Source organism: Anser brachyrhynchus, assembly GCF_964034855.1.
Source record: "Anser brachyrhynchus genome assembly, chromosome: 17".
Classification (NCBI taxonomy): Eukaryota; Metazoa; Chordata; class Aves; order Anseriformes; family Anatidae; genus Anser; species Anser brachyrhynchus.
The window spans coordinates 7,766,019-7,786,240 of NC_137710.1; the positions used below are offsets into that span (position 1 = coordinate 7,766,019).

Consider the following 20,222-nt stretch of genomic DNA (forward strand, 5'->3'; position numbering starts at 1 on the left):
GCCAGGATGCAGAAGGAAAAACACACCCATCAATTCCTAAATGTCAGCAGAGATCCCCTGGAAATTATTTATTGCGTCTGCTGTCGTATTTAATGATTTAACAATATACTAATAATCATAATATATTAACTTTGTGTAGTGATATACCAATCAATATAAAATAATGAACACGTCGAATGGGTTTAATAGTATACAGATGTTTACTGCCTTTCTCCCTGAAGATTTTCAGATAATTTCTCAAGGCCAGATGAAACCCGCGCTCGGTCGCTGCCTTTCCCCTCCCTACCTGTGAGGCAGCTGCGGCGCGGGGGCCCTGCGGGCTGCGGGGTTGGCGGAGCGGTGCTGAGCGGTGCGGGGCGGTGCTGAGCGGTGCGGGGCAGTGCAGGGGCCCCAGCGCATCGCGGGCTCATGGGGGGCCGTGAGCGGCTGCGCAGGGGCTGCCCCCGTCCCCATGAATCACGTTTACTGCGGCGGGGACTAACCAGGCGTGTCAGGCAGCCGGGACTGCCGGCCCCCCTGGCCATTGATTAACCATTTATTAAAGCCGCCATGAATCACTCCGCCGGTAATTATACTTTAAATGTACCTACTAACAACTGTTTTGCAACGCGGAGGTTAATCACGATTGAGCGTTTCCTCCGCTTTCCTCTTCTCCCGCTGCCTCCAGCCAAATCCCCCCGAGTGCTGCTCGGGGACACGCAGCGCTGCACCCCGAGAGATCGAGGGAGGGATGGAGCCTCGCACGGCAGCCTGGCGGGGAAGGATGCACACGCACACACATGCACTGTGCACATGTGTGTGCAGACGGCGTGAATGCACACCCCGTGCACACTCAGGCCATGTGCATGCACACACCCGCATGCAGAGAGCACGCACCCGGTGTGCCAGATGCACCCTGAGGCTGCGGATGCCCAGAACTGGTGGTGTGCAGGCACACACGCAGACCATGCACACACACAAATGCAGACCATGCACACACATGTACAGACCATGCACACACACATGCAGACAATGCAGAGACGTTCACAGACCATGCACACACACGTGCAAACCATGCGTGTATATGTGCAGGCCACATGCAGACCATGCATGCACATGCACACGCGTGCAGACCATGCACACACACAGACCATGCACAGACCATGCACACACATGCACAGACCATGCACACTCAGACCATGCACACACACACACACAGAGACCATGCACACACAGACCATGCACAAGCACACAGACCATACACACACAGACACAGACCATGCACACACAGACCATGCACAAGCACACAGACCATGCACAGACACACACACACACACAGACCATGCACACACACTCACACACACACACAGACCATGCACACACACACACCATGCACACACAGACCATGCACAAGCACACAGACCATGCACAGACACACACACACTCACACACACACAGACCATGCACACACACATACACAGACCATGCACACACACACACAGACCATGCACACACACATACACAGACCATGCACAGACACACACATGCACACTCACACACACAGACCATGCACACACACGCACAGCTCCCGCTCTCCCTGCCCGAAGCGCACCACGACGCCCTCTCGGCACACACGCACGTGCACGCGCACACCTGCGCGCACCCACCCGCGGCGCGCTCTCCAGCCGGGGCGGGGCGGGGCGGGCGGGCACGCGCGAGCGGAGCGGAGCCTCGCGGAGCCTCGCCTCACCGCTCCGTGCCGCTCCGCTCCGTGCCGCGCCGCTCGGCGTCTCGGCGCTGGATTGGCGGGGCCTGGCGGCGGGCCGGGCCGGGCCGGGCCGGGCGGGGCGGGGCGGGGCGGGGCGGGGCGGGCGGAGCAGTGTCCGCCGAGCGCCCGAGGAGCGGCACCGCCGCCGCCGTGCGGAGCCGAGCGGGGGCTTGGGCGCGGGGCGGGTCGGCTCGGGGCGGTCCTGCCCGGCCGCGGCTGAGGAGCGATGGCGGCCGCCGGGCCCTGAGCCGCAGGGAGCGCCGCTGCGAGACCCCATGGGGCCGGGGCTGGCCGCGGGGCCGCTCGTGTCGGGTGCGTGGGCTCTCCTCCCTCGTCGGACGCCGGCCGGAGCCGCCTGGGTCGCTTCTGTGCTGCTGGTGCTGCGTGCTTGGCCGGGGTTTTAGCCCTTTTTTGGGGTGATTTTGGGGGGTTTTTGGTGTGGTGGTTTGTTTTTTTTTTTGTGTGTCGTCGTTTCTTCTGCTTCTTCCCCGCCGCGCTCCGCGCCCGCGGGTGATGGCCCCGTAGCGGCGTCTGCCCGGGGCGAAGGAGCCGCAAACTTTGAGCCGCGAATAAAAAGGGAAAAACAAAGAAAAGGAAAAAAAAATAAAAAAAGGAAAAGGAAAAAAAAGGAGGAAAAGAAAGGAAGAAAAAGAGGGGAAAAGAGAAGAAAATAAAAGCCCAGGAGCGGAGCTGCCCGCAGCCCCCAGCGAACAAAAGCCCCCGGAGGATTGCGGCGGAGGAGCCCGGCGGGACCCCCGGGGCAGCTCCGGGCCGGGCCCCGCCTCGTGCCGCTGCCGCCGGGGGGGCCCCGGGGCTCGCCATGGTGTGCGCGGCGCGGTGAGTACCGGGGGTCGGCGGCGTCCGGGGCGGGGGGGTCCGGGCTCGGCGCCCCCCGGGCTCGGCCCCGCGGTTTGGTGCCGGAGCCGCGCGGCTTTGCGGTCGGGCGGCAGGAGGAGCGCGGTGCGGTGGTTGGGTGCGCGCGGTTTGTGTCTGTCTGTCTGGCTGGCTGGGGGTTTCAGCCCCCCCCCCTCCTTTTTGTCTGTTTCGGGGCCGCGGTTTGATTTTCCGGCCGCCGCTGCCTTTTTTTCGGGGGCCCCTCCTCGGGTTTAGGGGGGGGGCAAATAAAAAAAAAAAATCAAAAAGCGGTAGCAGCGAGGAGCCGCCGGGATGCAGCCAGCTTTTCCCCCCTGTCCACGCATTCCTCCGGTGCAGCCGCATCCCTCCTTCCCCGCTCCCGGCAGGGAGAAGCCCCCCCGCGGCCAGCCGGCCGCCTGCAGCCCCCCCGGGCTCCCGGGGGGTCCCGGTGCTGCGGGGAGCCGTGCCGTCCGCCCCGGGCAGCGGGGACGGCAGCGGGGTGGGAGCCCTGTGAGCCCCCTGCCCAAGCCCCCCCGGGCACAAAGGGGCCAAGTTTTGGAGCGGGGCTGGGTGCGGACCCCCCTGCGCCTCCCCAAGCTCAGCGCTGCCTCTTGCATCTCTGCCCTGTCTTCTTGGCCCGAAAAGGGGATTTAATCCCATTAAGAAATTAAAGCTGGTGTGTTTAGGAGTGATAAATTTCAAGGGCGGGGGGGGGGGGGCGCTGAAGTAAGATTTCCAGGTCAGTGGTTAACTAAGGATGGTTCGGGAGAAGGGCTCCGACATAAGCCGAGGGCAGAGGGAAGGGAAGAGGGAGCTCTGGAAATGGCCAAGGCTTGTTCATCTCGATGGAATTTAAAATGTTTTTTAGGCTTGCAAAACCTTCTTGAAGTTGCGCATTTATCTCACGAGGCTACTCGCTAGCTAATCTCCTCAATGCGTGTCCTGATTTTTTTGTAACATTACAGTGTCTGAGGTCCTTTTAACCTAATTTTGTAACAAAGATAATTTCTTGTTATGTAAGTTACTGTTCAGAATGATTGCTTTGGGTCTCGGAGGCTGTCCTTAACCGGTCTCCCCTGTGCAGTGGAAGCTGGGATTATTTACTTCGTTATCAATTCTGGGAAGAAACTCTGCCTCAACTGGAAAGGGCTGCTGAGGAATTACAGGAAAATAGTCTTCCCATTCTTATGTCTAGGGGAGTTAAATCTCCGGTCATCCCCGATCAGAATTGACTTCAGAGGTTTATGTTTATGCATAAATCGGATTTTCCCCACACGCAGACTTACAAGGACGAGCCGCTTGATTTATACACACAGCATTAACTTCCTACAAGTGGGAGACTTCTGATGCTCTCTCCAAGAATTTTCTCCCCTGGTGACAGCAGCCCTCTCGCCTGCCCGGCCCTGCAGCCGCGAGGTACCGGCTCGGACTGCCCAACTTCCCTTCCAGCGGAGATGAACGCCGCGAAACAAAGAAGGCAGTATATTGCTCGGCTGGATCCAGCTTTTTCACTAGCAGAGCGTGATTTATTTTTTTATTTCATTCTGTTTGGCAGGTGGGCTATTCTGAGTGAAACCTTAAGCCTTGTTTATCAGAGAGGGTCAGCCTGTTCTCATAAACAAACAGTAGGCTAGCGAACGAGCAAAATATATCCCCGTGTTATTCTATCGGGACATGCAGTCATCTGTTGGAACTCGTGGCCTGCGCTGGCTAAATCAAACGGCAGTGTCAAAAGCAGCTCTGGTATTTTTAAGTTAAAAAAGGGATTGGAGTGTGCTTTGAATTCCGTTGATAAACTGCAGGCATTTAGCAGTTGTTGGTATTTATTCTGCAAGAACGTTGAGATGTGAAGTGTTAACTTCCCGTAGAGGGTCCAAACGCTAGCGTATGCTGTTGTTGCTTTTTAAACAGAAAACTGTTGAGGTATTTAATGGTGCATATGTGGACAAAAGTGACTATGGAAAGGGCTGCATTCTTCAGTGAGCTGCTCCGTGCTGTGTGGTACTTTCTGGAGAGCACAGATGTAGATGTCATTTTCTGACTTAAATCTTTTTTTTTTTTTCTTTTGTGACTCCCAGCATCCTTGTGCTGAGTGACCCATAATAACTAGGGATTGTGGTGTGTGGATATATTTGAATGTGAAGCACTCTTTTTGAAGCAATTACAGAAGATTCAGTGAAGTAAAATTATTTCTGTCATCAGAATAAGAAATGCAGGCTGGTTAATTTTAATGACTTGATGAATTTACAAGATCTGAAGTCAGGCAGGTACGCGAACGTGTTGCTCCGCGCTTAATAGCACGTTTGAGCAGAGGTTGGTGTTCTGCATCAGAAATGGAAATTTTAGGGTTTCTTGCAGTCTTTCATCCTTCTGAGTAAAGATGGGAATTCTGAACCAGGTAAAGAAACATATGGTTTTACCAGAAATGATTTCCTAGACTGATCAATTACTAGGAGATGTAATGAGAAATGCGCTCCTTAGGGAGAGGCAGGAGGAATTGCCATTACATAATATCCCTCGGGAGAATTTCTGTATCGCGTAATGAGGTTGGTGATGGAGCATTTGGGGAAAATGCCCATGGATAAGAATTAGTTCTTCAGATTTCCATAAGCAAAACATATAACTGAAAAATAGGCTTGTTAAAAGTAGTGCTGATATGTTAGTAGGTGGGTGCTTTGCCTCTTCACACGTTTCTTTTGTTCTGATAATTACTGTGTAAGAGATTAGGTAACCGTGAGATTAAAACTTCCACAAAAGATGAGATTCAAGTCAATTATTTTGTTCTGTATTTAACACCAGGGTAAAACATTAAGGGCTTATCTTCTGTCCTAGGCTTCATTGCATTGTTGGTGTTTATCTGCTGAAGGTCCTAAAGCAAAGCAAATCTCTAGCCTTCGTGGTGTAAACACAGATTCTCTCATCCTCCTGTCAGTGAAAGTGAAATACAGAGAAAGGCGTGGATGTGATCTCGTGGATTTCATCAACCCAAGCGGTGGCTGGAGACGTGCTTCCAGAGTCCCCGTGCTCTCCCTGGGACTGCCTCAGAGCTGACTTTGAGCTGGAGAAGAAAGCACCTGTTAAAAATTACTGAAGTCTGTCCTTACACTATTAGTAGCAGTTGCCTGCACCAGGAAAATAATTAATTTCCACACACCTGCCCTTCCTGCTTGAGCATTTTTTATGATCAGAGCCCAGCGAGAGCTTTCAGCCTTCAGGACCTGAGCACGGAGCTACCTGGCAGCGGCTGCTCCCGCGCGGACCGCGAGGTGTGAAAACCAACAGAGGAAAAAGGTGAAAAACCTTCACACCTCTGTCACTGCTGGGGAATTTGCCTAATTTGAGCTGCTCATTTGCAATCTGCGTGCTGGTGATCCTGGTAATGTTTCAAATGACTTGTCCAGCTCTTTTCCCCCGGAGTTACAAATGTGCTGCAGCTTTGCCGAGTGCTCGGAAAAGCGCGGTTCGGCTGCTCCCACCAGCAGAGGTGGTGCAGTGACCCCTGATGGTGGCTCTGGTAATTGAGGCCGCTTTGCTCCAACTATTTTTAGGAAGTTAAAGGTGCAATGGCTGTTTTGAAGTCCAGGCCCCCTGTTTCAGCTTTTCATTGATAATATTTTGTAGTATTTTGTATGCCACCGTGTGGCTGCTGGGGCACACTGCAATTACCGAGGTACGGCTCGGTTTCTCAGGAAAGTCGTGGTTTGAGTGGTGTCTGGGTGCTTTTATGTCGTCTCAGGTAAGTGCCAGTGCCTGGTTCTGGTTCAGCAGGCTGTGAGATGCCCAGGCTTGGAAATGCGCCCCAGAGCGGTGGCAGCGTGCTGCAAACCCCTGCGGGGCTCTCAGAGTTTGTGGCAGGGCTTGGCTTTCGGAAAGGTGGAAGGTGGTGCTGGGATGAAGTGCTGAGAGGTTGCATAAAGGGACTCTCGGCGTTTCTGTGTCCGGTGGAAAAGCTCAGCATCAAAGAAACTGGAAGTACTTTGATAGTGGTGGAAGGGCTTGATGGCAGCCGGTGACACTAGGGCAGTGATCTTCCTTGCTGCCTTGTCTCTTTCCCCCCAGAGCTTTACAGATGCCTGTGTTACCCATCTCCTGGACACATCACAGCTCAAGAGCTTCTCTTGAGGTAGCCATGGGCGCTCTGGGTGGTAGGAGTGGGAGCCTGCGATCGCTGGCTCTTCCCAACTTCAACTAGGACAGGGCTGTTGACTTGGACATGGGACAGTAGGTTCCTCACAACACCCATTTGACTTACCCAGCTGCACTGAAAGGGCTGAAGATAAATAAAAGGTGTCATTCTGATGCCGTAAAGATAAGCCTTGCTTTCTGGTGGGTGGTAAGTGAGGAGCTGGAGTTCACATGAAGGCACCGTTTCAAGGTGGCAGTTCGTGTTGTTACCAAAGATACTTCTGGCTCGCTTATAAAATGGGATTTAAAAATCATGTATTTTGAAAGTATTTAGCCTAGCTGATACTCTTGTGGAAAAATATTACAGGTGAATCGCCCTGGAAAGTAACTACAAGTCTCTTACTCTGTAATTAAAGCAAGCAGGGTGAGTTGTTTGCTATAGTGTTTGGGGGGGGGGGGGGGGTGGCATCTGTACATCGATGCTGTTTCTGCAGTACCTGCTATACCAAAGGAAAATCAGGAACATAATGGATATAAACCTTTTTTCTTTTTTCCCTGTGCAATAATCAACAATGAGAAATGTTTATGCTGTTAAGATCCTTGCTCCAGAGTTGTCGGGTGTAAAGCTCCAGTGTAGTCTGCCTTCAAAATGGTTGGAAATCCTTCATAAATATCTCTTTAACACATACCTTGTATCTCCCCGGATGATTGGCTCTCTAGCAAAGCCTTCCGTAGAGGGTGTACTGTAATCCTTTTATGTTACTTCTTCAGTGCAGATTACGCAGCAAGAAATAATTAGGAGATTAATTTTCACCTGTCACTGCCAATAATAGATAACCTTGATACAGTGACAGGGCTAGGAATTTGGGGAATGGAAAAGCGTTTAACCCTGTAGTGATTGCTGCGGGGACCCGGCAGAAAATGGTTGCCAGAACATGACCTCCCTGCTTGCTGTCAGGAAGGCGAAGAGATGCGTTCGTCTTTCAGCCTCCTTGTCTCCTGCCAATGCTGCGCCGTACCCGTGAGCGTGCTGGGTGAGACCCGCTCTGTGCCGCACGCGCCTCGTGCTAATCAGCCAGGAGCAGACGTCGGAGACCTTTGTAGCCCAGGCTTTTAATTCAAACGCGGTTCTGTTGCTTTTCATGATTTCAATTCCCAACCTGGCTGGCGTTCCTAGGCTGCTAGGGAAAGGAACAAACTAATGAAGATGGCTTCATTAGGCAGCGTGCAATTTCGCCTTTGCCTCTCTCCAACAAATGCAGCTGAAAAAACATCCCAGAAGTAGCTGTGCTTCTGGTCTTCAGAGAAAGCAGGGCTGAGGTGTTTCTGCTCCCTATCAAAATTAATTACTAGCTTACATCAGGTGAGCTTAAAAATGTAGCCTGCGCTTTAAGGCGGTGAAGGTAAATGGAAAGGGAAAAAAGCCACCCTTCCCCCTCCGCTGCTGTTTTATTTTTGTTCTTTTGTGCTGAAGTTTAAATCTACAATCTGTTGAAAATGTAATGGGAAACCAGCCTACAGAAAATGCCATTATTCATATCATCCTGAGCTCATTTATTTTATCTGCAATAGTAATGATAAGACAGGCTGCTTGGCAATGCTGATAAGCTGAGAAATATCTTAGAGCTATTTGTAAAAGTTAAAGCAGATCTTGGTGCTGAGAGATAGGGAAACTGATGAGCCTTTGGGCAATCTGCAGAGCCGAAAGCTAATAAAGATTTTAATAGGAAGGCCTCATTAGGATTAGGGAGAAGATCTATTATCTGGGATTTACACAACACAAATGGTGGGGCAACTTTAATTTTTGCTTTTTTGTTCATTAAATACTATTGCTGAATGTGAAGCCTTTTAACTGTGATTGGGATCTCTTTGTATGTGCGAGGAGCCGTCACCAGCTGTTGGTTGAGCAAAGGCAGAATGGGAAGGTTGTGTGGGAATGCGTTCGCCACACGTGAGTGGTGGCAGAAAACCGTCGTGTTCAGGGCCTGGTCACTTCTTGCAGGTGCAGAAAGAGTTGGTTTTAGGTGTCCAGGTGGGAGCTGGTAGCTGTAGTGTGCCTTTTGTTCTGTGAATGGTATTTCTAATCTTCGGGCCCTGAAGAGCATCGTCAGAAGAAGTTGACTCGTTGCTGTTGTGCTGATGCTCTTGGCAGTGAGACTGAAGCAGCATCACTGGGTGGTCAGCTTGTCTGCCCCGGTGGGGTGCCTGGCCAAGGTCCCACGCTGGTGGCTGTCCTATTGTTTGTGATCATACAGACAAAACCAGTTTGGAGGAGCTGCCTCCAGTGCAGCTGGAGCTGGGATGGTAGGAGTACCAGGCCATCAGTGAGCTGAGTGGTTCTCTACCCTCAGTTTTACGACAGGACTGATTTTAGCACCATTTGCATTCTCACACTGGAAATGTATGAAACATTCACGTTTTGAGGCCCGTTGGTGTGTGTGAGCACATGCCACATAGGTTCAGCTGCTTTATTCCGCATACTTAGCTTGGTATGTAAGGTGCATGTAAGATGCTGAAAGAGCATTAGTTTGTCCAGGGTTTACAGATGTACCTAATATTCTTAAGGACCATCTGAACCATTTTTTTTGTGGTTGAACTAGATTGTAAAGCAGGAGGAGAAGCCATGCTGGGACATTCTTTGGTTTGCTTCTGAGGTCCAAGCCCTGTTGTAACCTGGTTCTGCTAATCTACAGCTTAAACCACTTTTACACACAGCTGAGGAAATGTAGTTGAACTTCTCATAAGATGAAGGGTTTAGTTAGATGATATCCATGCTCTTTGTGCAACACTTGCAATTGCAGCAGTGCTTGGACGCTGTCCGCTGGCAAAGGCAGGTATTTTCCTTGCATGGAGCACTGCGGGTTACAGGAGCCTCAGCTTCTGCCCTGCTCTCATGGCACAGACCAGCTCCTCTCCTGCTGCTGATCAAATAACTCTAGTGGTAACTACATTGCTCCATAGAAGAGTAGTGTTTGGAAAGTGTTCTTGTATTTTCAGTTGTCTGTAGCATGATGTAGTAGCTGAAAACCAAAAGGGAGTGCAGCACCATGAGCAAAAAAGTAGCGTATTCCAGCCTGTCCATCAGGATCCAGTGGTTTCAACCCATGGTTTCACAGGGTCTGCAGGTGATGTCGTAATGACAGATGTAAATCCAAATACTCCATCTTCCCTGGGCACAAGGAATTTAGGTGGCATCCCCCTGGTGCCCTCAGCAGCACGGAGGCAGGCAGGCAGGGCTGGGAGGGCAGCAGCCGGCACCTACTGCTGAGGACGAATGTACATTTCCCACACTTGGCTGCTGTCTGTTCATTGCTGCTTGTTGGTAACAAAGCAGAGTTGATGTCAGCAAACCCGCATGGCCTTCTAAAGAACTAGCGCTATTTGCACGTAACATGTTGCTCCAGCAAGGCTGCCATTTGAGACGTTTCTAATATTTACGTTTGATATGAATGAAACTTTTTGTTTTGTCTGTAGACCTCAACGGAACTGGAGCTGACTCGTATCAGGAGTGCCTTGATAACAAGCAAGGTATGAGATCAAGTCTCTCCAACACGGGCACTTGGGACTGATTTAGCTTGATTTCTTGCAGCTGAATTGGTTGCTGTCTCTGTCTCTTGCTCTGTCTCCCCTTTTTTTGCTTTTTTTTCTTTTGCTGTCTCCAAGCCAATTCACCGTTAGCAGTTCCATGTCAGCTAACCTGTTAGCGGGGTCTCATTACACATTTATGCTAAGCCTTCTAATTTCTAGCACCCCGATTCTTCTGTTATTCAGGGAGAAAGTGGGAAGATTATAAAGCAAAAAGTAGCATGTGCACTCACTTGCAGTTGTCTTCTTCCTTGCCCAGCTAAGCAGAAGAGTTAAGGGAAGGCACATGCTAGGCTGGGTTACCTAAATGCCAGACATCCTGTGATAATTTGTGTGCTGACATACTCATTCAGACTCGTCCAGCCTGCTGTCTTCTCCCATGGCAAAGTTGATAAGAACTGGAAAAGCCTCTTGTGGTTTACAAGGGAGTGGTGAGGGCGGGGGAGGAATCTGTTGGCCTTTTGCTCAGAGCTTGGAAAGAAGAGTCACAGCAGTAGAAATGAAAATTGTAGGAGTATCTCAGAAGCAGGACCCAATAGCGAGGTTACTGATTCTGTGTTTGGACAAAGTGTTGGTGCATGATGTTCTCCTCAGATGTCCTCTGTGAGAACTGCCATCAGGACTGCTACTCCATCACCATAACCATGTAGAGTTGAACCTTCTGTTAATCAGAGACAACAGGCACCTGTCAGCCCAGAATTTCATTCTTTATAGGCTACAGCAGAGATAAGAGGGAAGACTTATCCTAACCAGGTTATAGGCATCAGTTACGTGCCAGGCTTTTGCGCTGCTGTTGATGCAGATCTGTGACAGTAGCTAAAACGGTCATTTGCTGAAATTCTGACCCTTCTTGCATAATTTTATGAAGTTATACCAAGAAACACAAAAAAACCCTCTCAATCTTGTTGCTTTGTCGGGTTTAATTTTCCACCAGTGTCTTCACTATCAGTATCCATCAATCAGTGTTACATGTGCTTCAAGTCAAGCTGCTGTGAAGTGCATTCCCTCCAGCTGCTGTTGGTTTTGGGATGGGGTTATTTGGGGCTCGTGGATTTTTGCTTACTTAAAAAAAAAAATTCTCTCTCAGGTGACTTTTGCACTCATCTTTTTTCACTCTTTTCTCTACCAATTGTAGCAAATATCTAATCATTGCTATGCTTTCATTTCAGAAGTTACAGCTGGGAGATTAATATGTAAGAACTGTAATCAGTAATGGCTTCTTGATTAGATTAAGTTTAAAAGTCTTCCAGACCAGCGTAATTCAGGATGCTCTGCAGAAAGATAGATAGGTTGCTCTTCAGGAGAGTGTTTTTTCTTCCAGTGAAGTGTTTCTGGTTGGCTGGGGGGGTTTGTTCCATTTGACACTTTGTAGAAAGTAACAGTTTCATTTTTAAAAAAAAAACTAGTATTTTCATTTTTTGAAACCAGTTGCAGCCCCTTTGATGTCCTTGTTACCCTGGCTTATCTGACAGCTGGTATTAAACAGTGTTACACCCATCGCTTTCATTTGTATGTCTGTACCATAGATTTTTCTTTTCTTTTCCTTTTTTATTTTTTTTTCAGTTTCTTTTGACATCACTGTTAACCTTTGAACAAGCTGTATCGTTATAAGCACTTTCATTCCAGCATGAATTGGCTCTGGTTTGGGTAATTTACCATGTCTATGCTACATCATCGCGTTTAAATCAGAAACCTTTAAGAATATAGAGGTTTTAAAGGTAAAAGTATGCACAGTGACTTGTAGTCAGTCTCTTACTGTTTGATGTGCATTATATTTTCTAAGCATGCAGTAGATTTGAATCTGCCATTTGCAACAATTTACAGAATATAAAATATATAGCTGACAGTGGGCCTGTGATTCTGGTTGCTTTTTGTTATGTTCAGAACAAAACAACACCGATGGTTGAAAGTAGCAGTGGCTCTTTAAAAGTATTAAATCTTCAAGCCATGTGAAATGCAATTGCCATGGCTTCTTTTTTATAGCAGCATGCTTGTCTCCTAGAAATTATGCTATAATGAGGTTTGGTTTATATATTTTACCCTTTTCCTCATTAAAGTGCTATCTCTCAGAAGAAGCGCTTTGTGTCTTGAAATACTGCGCGGTTAAAATGAAGGCAGGTTTATAAGGATTTAATGTACTTGGGAGCCAAGGTTTTGCAGCTTTATGGCAAAGATGTTTTAACAAAGGACTTTATGGTAAGGGTGTGCTGTATTTTAGGCAGGCAGTAGCTCGGGAGAAGGTTTTCAGTGTGAGCACGTCACAGCAGCAAGGAGAAATTCTGAGGGAAACAGGCCTCTGATATCTTGTCATGGTCTTAGCTAATGTTAAGTCGTAATTTGTAGCAATTTCAAGCCCTGATTACTTTATCTCTTGGCTCAGAAAAGACAAGAGCGTTGCGTTATGTCATGTGACAACACAATTGGGTAATTTGGGTTTCTCATTTTAGTGCTCAAAGACAGAGTACTGGAGAGCAGGCCTGGGTCAGCCACAGGTGGGATTCGGAGCTTCTCAGGACAAAACCTGTTCTGTTCTTTTTTCAGCCTTTTATCTCCAACATTCAGTGTTAGAAGCATGTCTGAGCTTCTTGGTGGTTTGGAAGTGAGGAGGGCAGCAGTTGGGAGCAGTTACCCCTCCACTTGCTGGTGGAAAGGGTATCCTGGACCTGCCTGTTTTGCTGGGGTACACTTAATGCCCTGTGGTTTCTTGATAGCCGGGGGTTCTGCCACAGAAAACAGGTATAAAATTTCAATCAGGCACATTCGTCTCTGGAGCTTCTCAATAAGAACTCACTGTTAAATAAAAACTTCTGTTTTAAAGGTTAGGCAATGAAAAGCGCTTAGCTAGGGCCTCGGAGGCAGCCAGGAGATGTAACCTCACATCCTTGGCACAGTGCACGGAGAATCGGTCTTGGTTAGATTACATCAGGACTCTGAATCTGACTATTTTAGGTCATCATCTGTAGCACCTGATCTTACCCATAGAAAACTGTGGATTACGTTGCTTCAGAGGTCTTCTCTCAATCCCCCTGCCCTCGGGTGGTGTGGTGATGGGCATTCTGCTTGCTCAGCTCTGGTTTTCCCAAGCAGAGCTACTGGTTCCCGCTGGGGGAACCTGATACCTTTCACCTTCCCAACTTCCTCCTTCCTGCGGAGTAGCGTGGTTCTGTGTTATTTCCCCACAGATCAATTAGTTGATGTTTTTCCAAAATGAATGTGGTTTCATTTTCCTGATGGCAATATTGACATCCTCATTCTCTTTTTATGTCTTCTCTGGTGTTTTACACCTCCTAAATTCAGTGCTGCTTACTGATTTTGTTAGCTCACCTCAAGAGGGAGTGCAGATGTAATTGGGAGCAACTTTTGGGGGCGAGGACAGAGGGTAGTTAATCCTGACACTGACCAAAGCTTGGCTGCAGTCAAGGCAGGAGCGGTGCCTATGTCCCGAGGTCATGGGGGTCTGAGTGCTTGTACCTCTGTTTGTGCAGTGAGAGGGTGTCAGGTGGGGTGCTGAGCTCTTGCTACAGGGACAGGATGCCTGTAGGATCAGGCTTGGTTTTGAAATAGTGGCTGTAAACTGAAGCCTTTCCTCCTTGTTACCAGTCCTGTGGGCCATGCAGGCCCAGCGTGCGTCGTCTCCTGTTAGCCTTGATGCAACCAACGGCCTTGTTTGTGAGGGAGTGTTAAGCAGAACATTAATGTCTGACGCGACTACTTTGAGTTCAGGCAGGCTGTCATCAGTCACCCGAACTCACTCGATTGTTGAATACGCCTGGATGGGAGAAGGAGGACAGATAAAATGCATGCTTGAGCCAAAACTCTTAAGAATTTGGAAAACTGCTTGTGTAGCTGACATAACTGTAGCTGTTGGTGGAAAGGGCTTCTTTGCTGGAAAGCAACAGCTGAAAACAGTATTTTTGTGGTCTCTGTAGGGGTCTGTTGAGCCACCTTCCCATGTTGTCAAGGCTCTACCTCGTGTTAAATAGCAGTGTGATGAATGAGGCTGCCAAGGTATAGGGACACTTTTTAGAAGATGTTATGTGGGAGAAGTTCTAACCTATTCCAATCCTTGGATCCCTTTCGAAACCCAGCAAGATCGCTTTCAGGATGGCAAAGATGAATTATGGGGTAGATAAATAGAAACGGCAGACCAGCATGGCTGGATTAAAAAGTGTGGTCAAAACAGTTCTGTCACTGAAGATGCTATTTCCATTAAATGTTTTGAGATTTAATATTGATTTCAGTGAAATTACCCTTGAAAACAGATTTCCTCCGAACCTTTATTTTTATATGTTTGTTTTGGAACTACTTTAGGAGGCGGAAAAATGAAACTTTCACTTCAAACAGTTTTTGTGTTTTGAAATTGGCTTTTCTTACTGTATGAATAGTTTTTAAAATATTATTTATTATTTGTATTCCAGTCGTGCCTGTGCACTCCAGTTATGGGCTAAAAACCTAAAAACCTCATTTTGTTAACCTCAATGCAGACTTGGGCGGGGGGGGGGATCAGTTTCTGCCCGAAAAAGCTTCGGTTTAGTATTTCTGACTGGGACCACATTGATTGCTACTGCCTATTTTAAAAAAAATTCTCATTTTACAATATGTTGGCTGCCTTTTTGTTTAAAAAAATTATAAATACATCAGCAGATTTTCCACAAAAACACATATGCTTTCTTCCTGATGAGCACGATGACGCACTGAGAATCCTTGCGAGAGGCCTTGAATCTCCTTCAAGTAGAGGATAGCACTGAGGTTGAAATTGAAATTTTAAATAACTCTCTTCATTAAAAAAGATGCTGGTGGGGCCTTGTTAGTGGAAGAATTGCCATTTTCTGACTTTTTTTTTGTCAGCATGGGAACAAAGAAAGAAAGGAGGAGGCAGAATAAAAGCCTGTGTGAGTGTATGTACAGAGGCCGCAGCTCTCTAAACTGGTAATGGTATCTGGAAGGAGTCCAGGCTGTTGTAAATATGAACTTTTGTCAATATTCCCCAAGCTTCTTTGGACTCTAGGGTGGGCTTTATTAGCTGAAGGTCACACCATTGTGCTGTCTCCCTCTCCTGAGACCTCTGATACCTTCCTGAAAGGACAGCCCATTATCCCTGGGCTTAGAAGCCAGCTTTCTCTTCAGTGGTGCTGAGGCTGATAAGCTTAAGAGGCATATTTCATCCCCCCACTGCTGCTTTCAGGAGACAAACAGTGTTTATCGTTCCTGATTAATTCCAGTTGAACAAAAAAATAAAATGGGAGGCATGTGTGTGTGCGCACGTGCACGCGCGCAGGCACACCGAGTTGACATTTTTTAGGCTGGCCTTGCATAACGTCAACTCATCATGCTGGCCATGGTCAGCCGCACACGTTGCTACTTCTTTGTTTTTTCTAGGTGCTGTGTCCAAAGATTGATTTAGTAACACGAGAGGATCCTGGGCTGCGATCTCTTTAAAAAGAAAGGGATGGAAAGGGGGCCGGGGTAGCAGCAGCCTGAGCACTGAGGTTGGAATTGATTTGTGACAATTACGCATTAAGGTCTGCGAGAGCGGGACCACCCGCCGGGAGAGTGGCTTTCCATCACCTGGGTAAGATGAATGGCCCAGGCAGAGAGAAGGGCAGGGATTTTGCACTCGCCTACCTGGAAGGAATCGCAAACGCGCGCTGTATCTGGCTTCTGTATCTTGCAGCCCCGTTCATCACAGCTAAATCCCTTGGCTGGGAATTACATGCAAGAAGATTGGAAGATAAAAACGCTCGTTGCTTCTGCTGCTTTGCTTTCTCCATTTCTCTTCCTGGATCTGACTTGAAATGTGTCTAAAAGCATCTTGCTGATTTTTCTGGTTGCTAGCATTTCAGTAAAAATGTCTTCCATACGTGGCTGCTGGGTTCTGAGGGTTACTTCACTCCTTGTCCTGAGAGTTGGAGTATGGAATAAATAACAAAGAGTAAGGCGTGCAGTGAATAACATCTCGTTCCTCTTAACACTGCTCAAGATCTTTAAAATGCCACAGGAGCCTGCCCCCGTGGCTGGAGGCTTGTCTGGTGTGCTCCTTGGTGCCATAGACTTGCTCTGAGAGGCGCCTCTCCTGCCTGTGCCTGCACTTCTCCAAGTGGAAAATGAGAATAGTGGCACCACAACCCTATTCATTGGATGGCCGTGTAGCTTGTAGACCCAGTCTTTTACAAAAGGCTCTGTATTTCCTTTATTTTTTCTGTAGTTGCTGAGGTTGAGGAGTAAAAGGAGATCACACTTGGCTGAAAGGAGCCTCTTGGTTTCTTGACCAGAGGAGTCAGTATTTCAGTCCCTGATGCTAACTTTCCCAGCCTCTTAAAGTAAAACCATTTGAGAGCTGTGATGCGCAGTCTGCTTTGTGTTCGTGTCAAACCTGACGGTCAGAGCCAGGGCCACGTTTCACTCCAGCGCCCAGCAGCACGGCCCCGATGCAGGCGAGGGGCTCCCCGCTCTGCCCACCTGCTGCAGAGGAGCTGTACACGGCACCAAGGCGGTTTCATGTCCTTTGCATCGGATCTTTGTCTCGCTTGCCTCATGGGCCATGTTGAAACCACGCTCCTGGTGCTCAGGTTGCAACTAATTTCATTTCCTTCGCCAGAACAGACAGAGATGGAACAATATTAAAAATAATTTTACAAAACTATGTTTGCCTCTTGCCAGTGAGAAACATGTTTGAAGATGGATTTTGCTAATATGGCTCCAATGGTAGTGTAAACAGGGTCTAATGGGAAAGACTGTAAAATAATAGGGCTATTGGTCATCTTCAGGGAAAAAGGAATTTCCATAAGGCCTTTTAAACTGGAATAGATCAGAAGCTTCGGCTGACCAAACACAATCAGAATTTCCGTTTCAAAATGTATGTAGTAACATGAAATGGGAGCAGTGGGCCTCTAATGTTGGTTTTTTTCAAAGGTAAATTGCACAAGCCTGCGTGAATTGGCAGCACCTACTTTTGTTTTGTGGATTGGGTTAAGCTGGTAATATTTCACAGAATACAGTTGTTTTGTATGATTACCTTCTTAAATGTACCACAGACTCCTTTTTAAGGGTAAAGTAGATTTGAGGAAGAAGATGACTAAGAAGGCTCAGGGACAGGTTCAGAGGCGGTGGATGTGGCTCTTTATCCAGCTCTGTTAACATGGTGGAAAGTTTTCTATTAGTCCAGTGGTGCTCTGTAGGCTGCAGCAGAATTCATACTTGCTTGGACCTGAGTTTGGTGATAAGTGAAATGTTAATATGCGCTTGGCAGAGCATTCCCTTAATTTCCCTTAAAATGGATGGGTCAGAAATGATCTCATCAGACAAGGTGCCTTTGGGCTACTGCCCAACGTTAGCTATATCCTAGAAAATATTTATTTACTCAGCGTGGAGGGATTATTTCCCTTTCCTTCTGTGAATCTGGTTGCAGTAGCTGTGAGCAGAAGAGCTTTCCACCTTCTGTATTGCAGGAAGCATTTTAGCTCTTGTTGAAATATGACCCTCCCTTCCTTTATTAAAAGTGGGAACCACTTTCTCACATGGCAAAGTGATAATAAAGACTGAAATTGGATCTATAACTTCATGAAAAGAAAGATTATTTTTTTTAAGACAAATCATGCATGATAATACCTCCATTGTTCTCTTGCTGTGTTCTTTGTATTGCTTAACTCCCCGCGAACAAAGAACCCATAACTGGAATTGTAAAAATAATCCAGGCGTTTAAGTCAAAACTCAAAAGGCCCTTGGGAATCTCATGCAAAGGTGTGCCTTTGAAATGGTGGTTTATGAGTTGTCTGAACAGGTTTGAACATCCTTGCCCTGAGGAAATCCATGGGAATTTTGCCACTGGCTGCAGCGGGGTCAGGGTTTCACACTTGGAGCTTTGTGCGTAGTGTTGGCCATTGAGCAGAGCCCTCTTTCGGTCCAAGGCAGCCTGACTGCCTCCTCGCAAGCAGGCAGGAGATTTTCTAGCTGGTTGCACTTGTGTAGTCTAGTTATAGGAATTGCTTTTGGTCCCCCATCTTTGTCACTTACTTAAACAAACATGGAAACTGGAAACATTCACTTGTTTGAGCTTCAGTAGCGTGTGCCTTCTCAAGACCTCCTGTTAGTGATCTAGGACTGAAACTGGTTGGGAAAGTGGTTTTAAGCTAAGGTTCAGCCCCGTTTAAATGAAACCATCTGGACAGAGAGGTGAGAAATGCTATTCCCTGTTACCGATCAGACGTCTGAACCCAGCTAGTTTGAAGTTCCAGGGAACTGTTCTCTCAGCTTGAGAGCATGAACACAGATCAGTATGAAGGCTGTATTTTAAATTGAAGCAATGTGTACTTCCCCAGCTTGCTGCATAATCAGGTGCTTTTGGAAGCTTACTTCTCCAGGGTCAAAGTCACTAGGAGATGAAGGTACTTAAGTGAACAGTGCGGTAATTAGCCCAGTATTTGGGTGCAGATTCAGCTAAACCGGCTGGCCCATAGAAGTTAACCTGGTTGAGCCAGATGGCTTCTGAGTCCCTTCCACTTAAGTGACTCCATGGTTGTCTGATTAAATGCCTCGTGCTTGCCGGAGTGTTTGAGCAAACCACTGAATTGCCTGACCCTGATCATTTCAGATGTAGACATCTTCTTCCTTTATTGTGTCCCAGCCTGGTGAGAGGACAGTCACCAGATTCCCCTCTCTGCTTTCTTCCAAATTCATGGTGCGGCTGCCAATGACATCATCTGTTGTTCAAGAACCGCTGTTGGCAGCTAGTATCATGAAACCTGGAGCAAGCTTGGTGTATGTCGAGGAGAGGAGGGGAAAAAAAGGCAACATAAGCCCAAAAAAACACGATCGAGTACAATGCACAGGCTCCAAGAAAACTGGAACACAAGTTACCAAACTGTGGTTCCCCATCAAGAGAAAAAGTTAAGGAATTTTTTTTATAGAAAAACCTTTAAGCTTTCAGCCACAACATCCCACAGACTGTTGTCAATCCAAAATAATCCCACAAAGCTCCACAAACTGTTTCCTAGTGAACTTGCTTGTAATTAATACGAGGAGAATTTAGATCAAAAAGTGGGCTGTGTGCCCCTAGTTACTATCAGTAGTTGGAAGGCGAATTTTGAAAGCTATATCCTGTGTACAACACAAAAGTTTATTTAGGCTTCTCTGTTGCTCAGGGGATTGCAGAAATGTTGCAGTGGCTGAAAGATTGGCTTTAACTTTTCCATGTGTAGCTGTAATGGAATGTGCAAAAAGTTAAAAATTCCTTGAAGGTGCCTGGAGAGACCCAACCATCATGTCAGCGGGAATGTGCATTGAAAGCTGCTGAAAAGCGAGACGTTTCTCAGAAGGGTTTGCAAAAAGTAACAATCACAACTCAGTACGGACAATTAGAAAATGTTAGAAGTAAATGGTTAATTTTTCCCTACTTTTTCTTGCCCAAACACAGCTAACAGACGCTTTCAAAAAACGTTTGGTTGTTCCTCACTGTAGCTGTGTCTTGAGGGCTTTCCTTAATGAGCTGTCTCCTTCTGTCCAGTATGGAAAGAAAAACAAAAGAGTTAGAGACCTTCCTTTGTCCCCATGTGATTTTAATCTGATTCATTCATTCTTAATCATCTTGAAGGATTATAAAAACAAAACCTGTTAAATCTTGGTTCTTACCTCTTTTCTTTTTCTCCCAAACATCATCATTTGTTCTTTTATCGTGTTGCATTTCTTTACCCATGAATCAGCTGCCTTTTTATTTTATTTCTATATAACAAAAGTCGGGCAGGAAGGGAGGGGGGAGAAAGAGCACTGCTTTCTTTGATTCGCTCAACACACAAGTGTTCCTTGGCCTTTCATACTGAGGAGTGGATGCAGCTCTTGAACAAATTGGACCTACTTGTTTGCTGGCCTAGGCCATCTTGTTATCCAGCCAGCTGTGTTTTGATCTTGGAGGGCC

General features: G+C 47.4%; 1 protein-coding gene and 1 long non-coding RNA gene across 26 annotated transcripts in view; one reads left to right on the plus strand and one right to left on the minus strand.

Moving 5' to 3' along the window:
* Nucleotides 1-1,304, minus strand: part of LOC308179180 — a 63,562-nt gene extending 62,258 nt beyond the window's left edge. The window contains exon 1 of the long non-coding RNA XR_013940205.1: nt 287-1,304. This is a non-coding gene — a long non-coding RNA (uncharacterized lncRNA). The remainder of the gene's footprint in view (nt 1-286) is intronic.
* The window catches only part of FBRSL1 (fibrosin like 1), a 518,655-nt gene that overhangs the window by 409,887 nt on the left and 88,546 nt on the right, over nt 1-20,222 (plus strand). For 20 of the 25 annotated variants that reach the window (XM_080558948.1, XM_080558970.1, XM_080558971.1 and 17 more), the window contains one exon: nt 10,202-10,255. The exons of the other annotated variants lie outside the window; for them this stretch is intronic. In XM_080558948.1, coding sequence (XP_080415074.1) covers nt 10,202-10,255 — 54 coding nt within the window. The remainder of the gene's footprint in view (nt 1-10,201; nt 10,256-20,222) is intronic. 25 annotated transcript variants of the gene reach the window in all.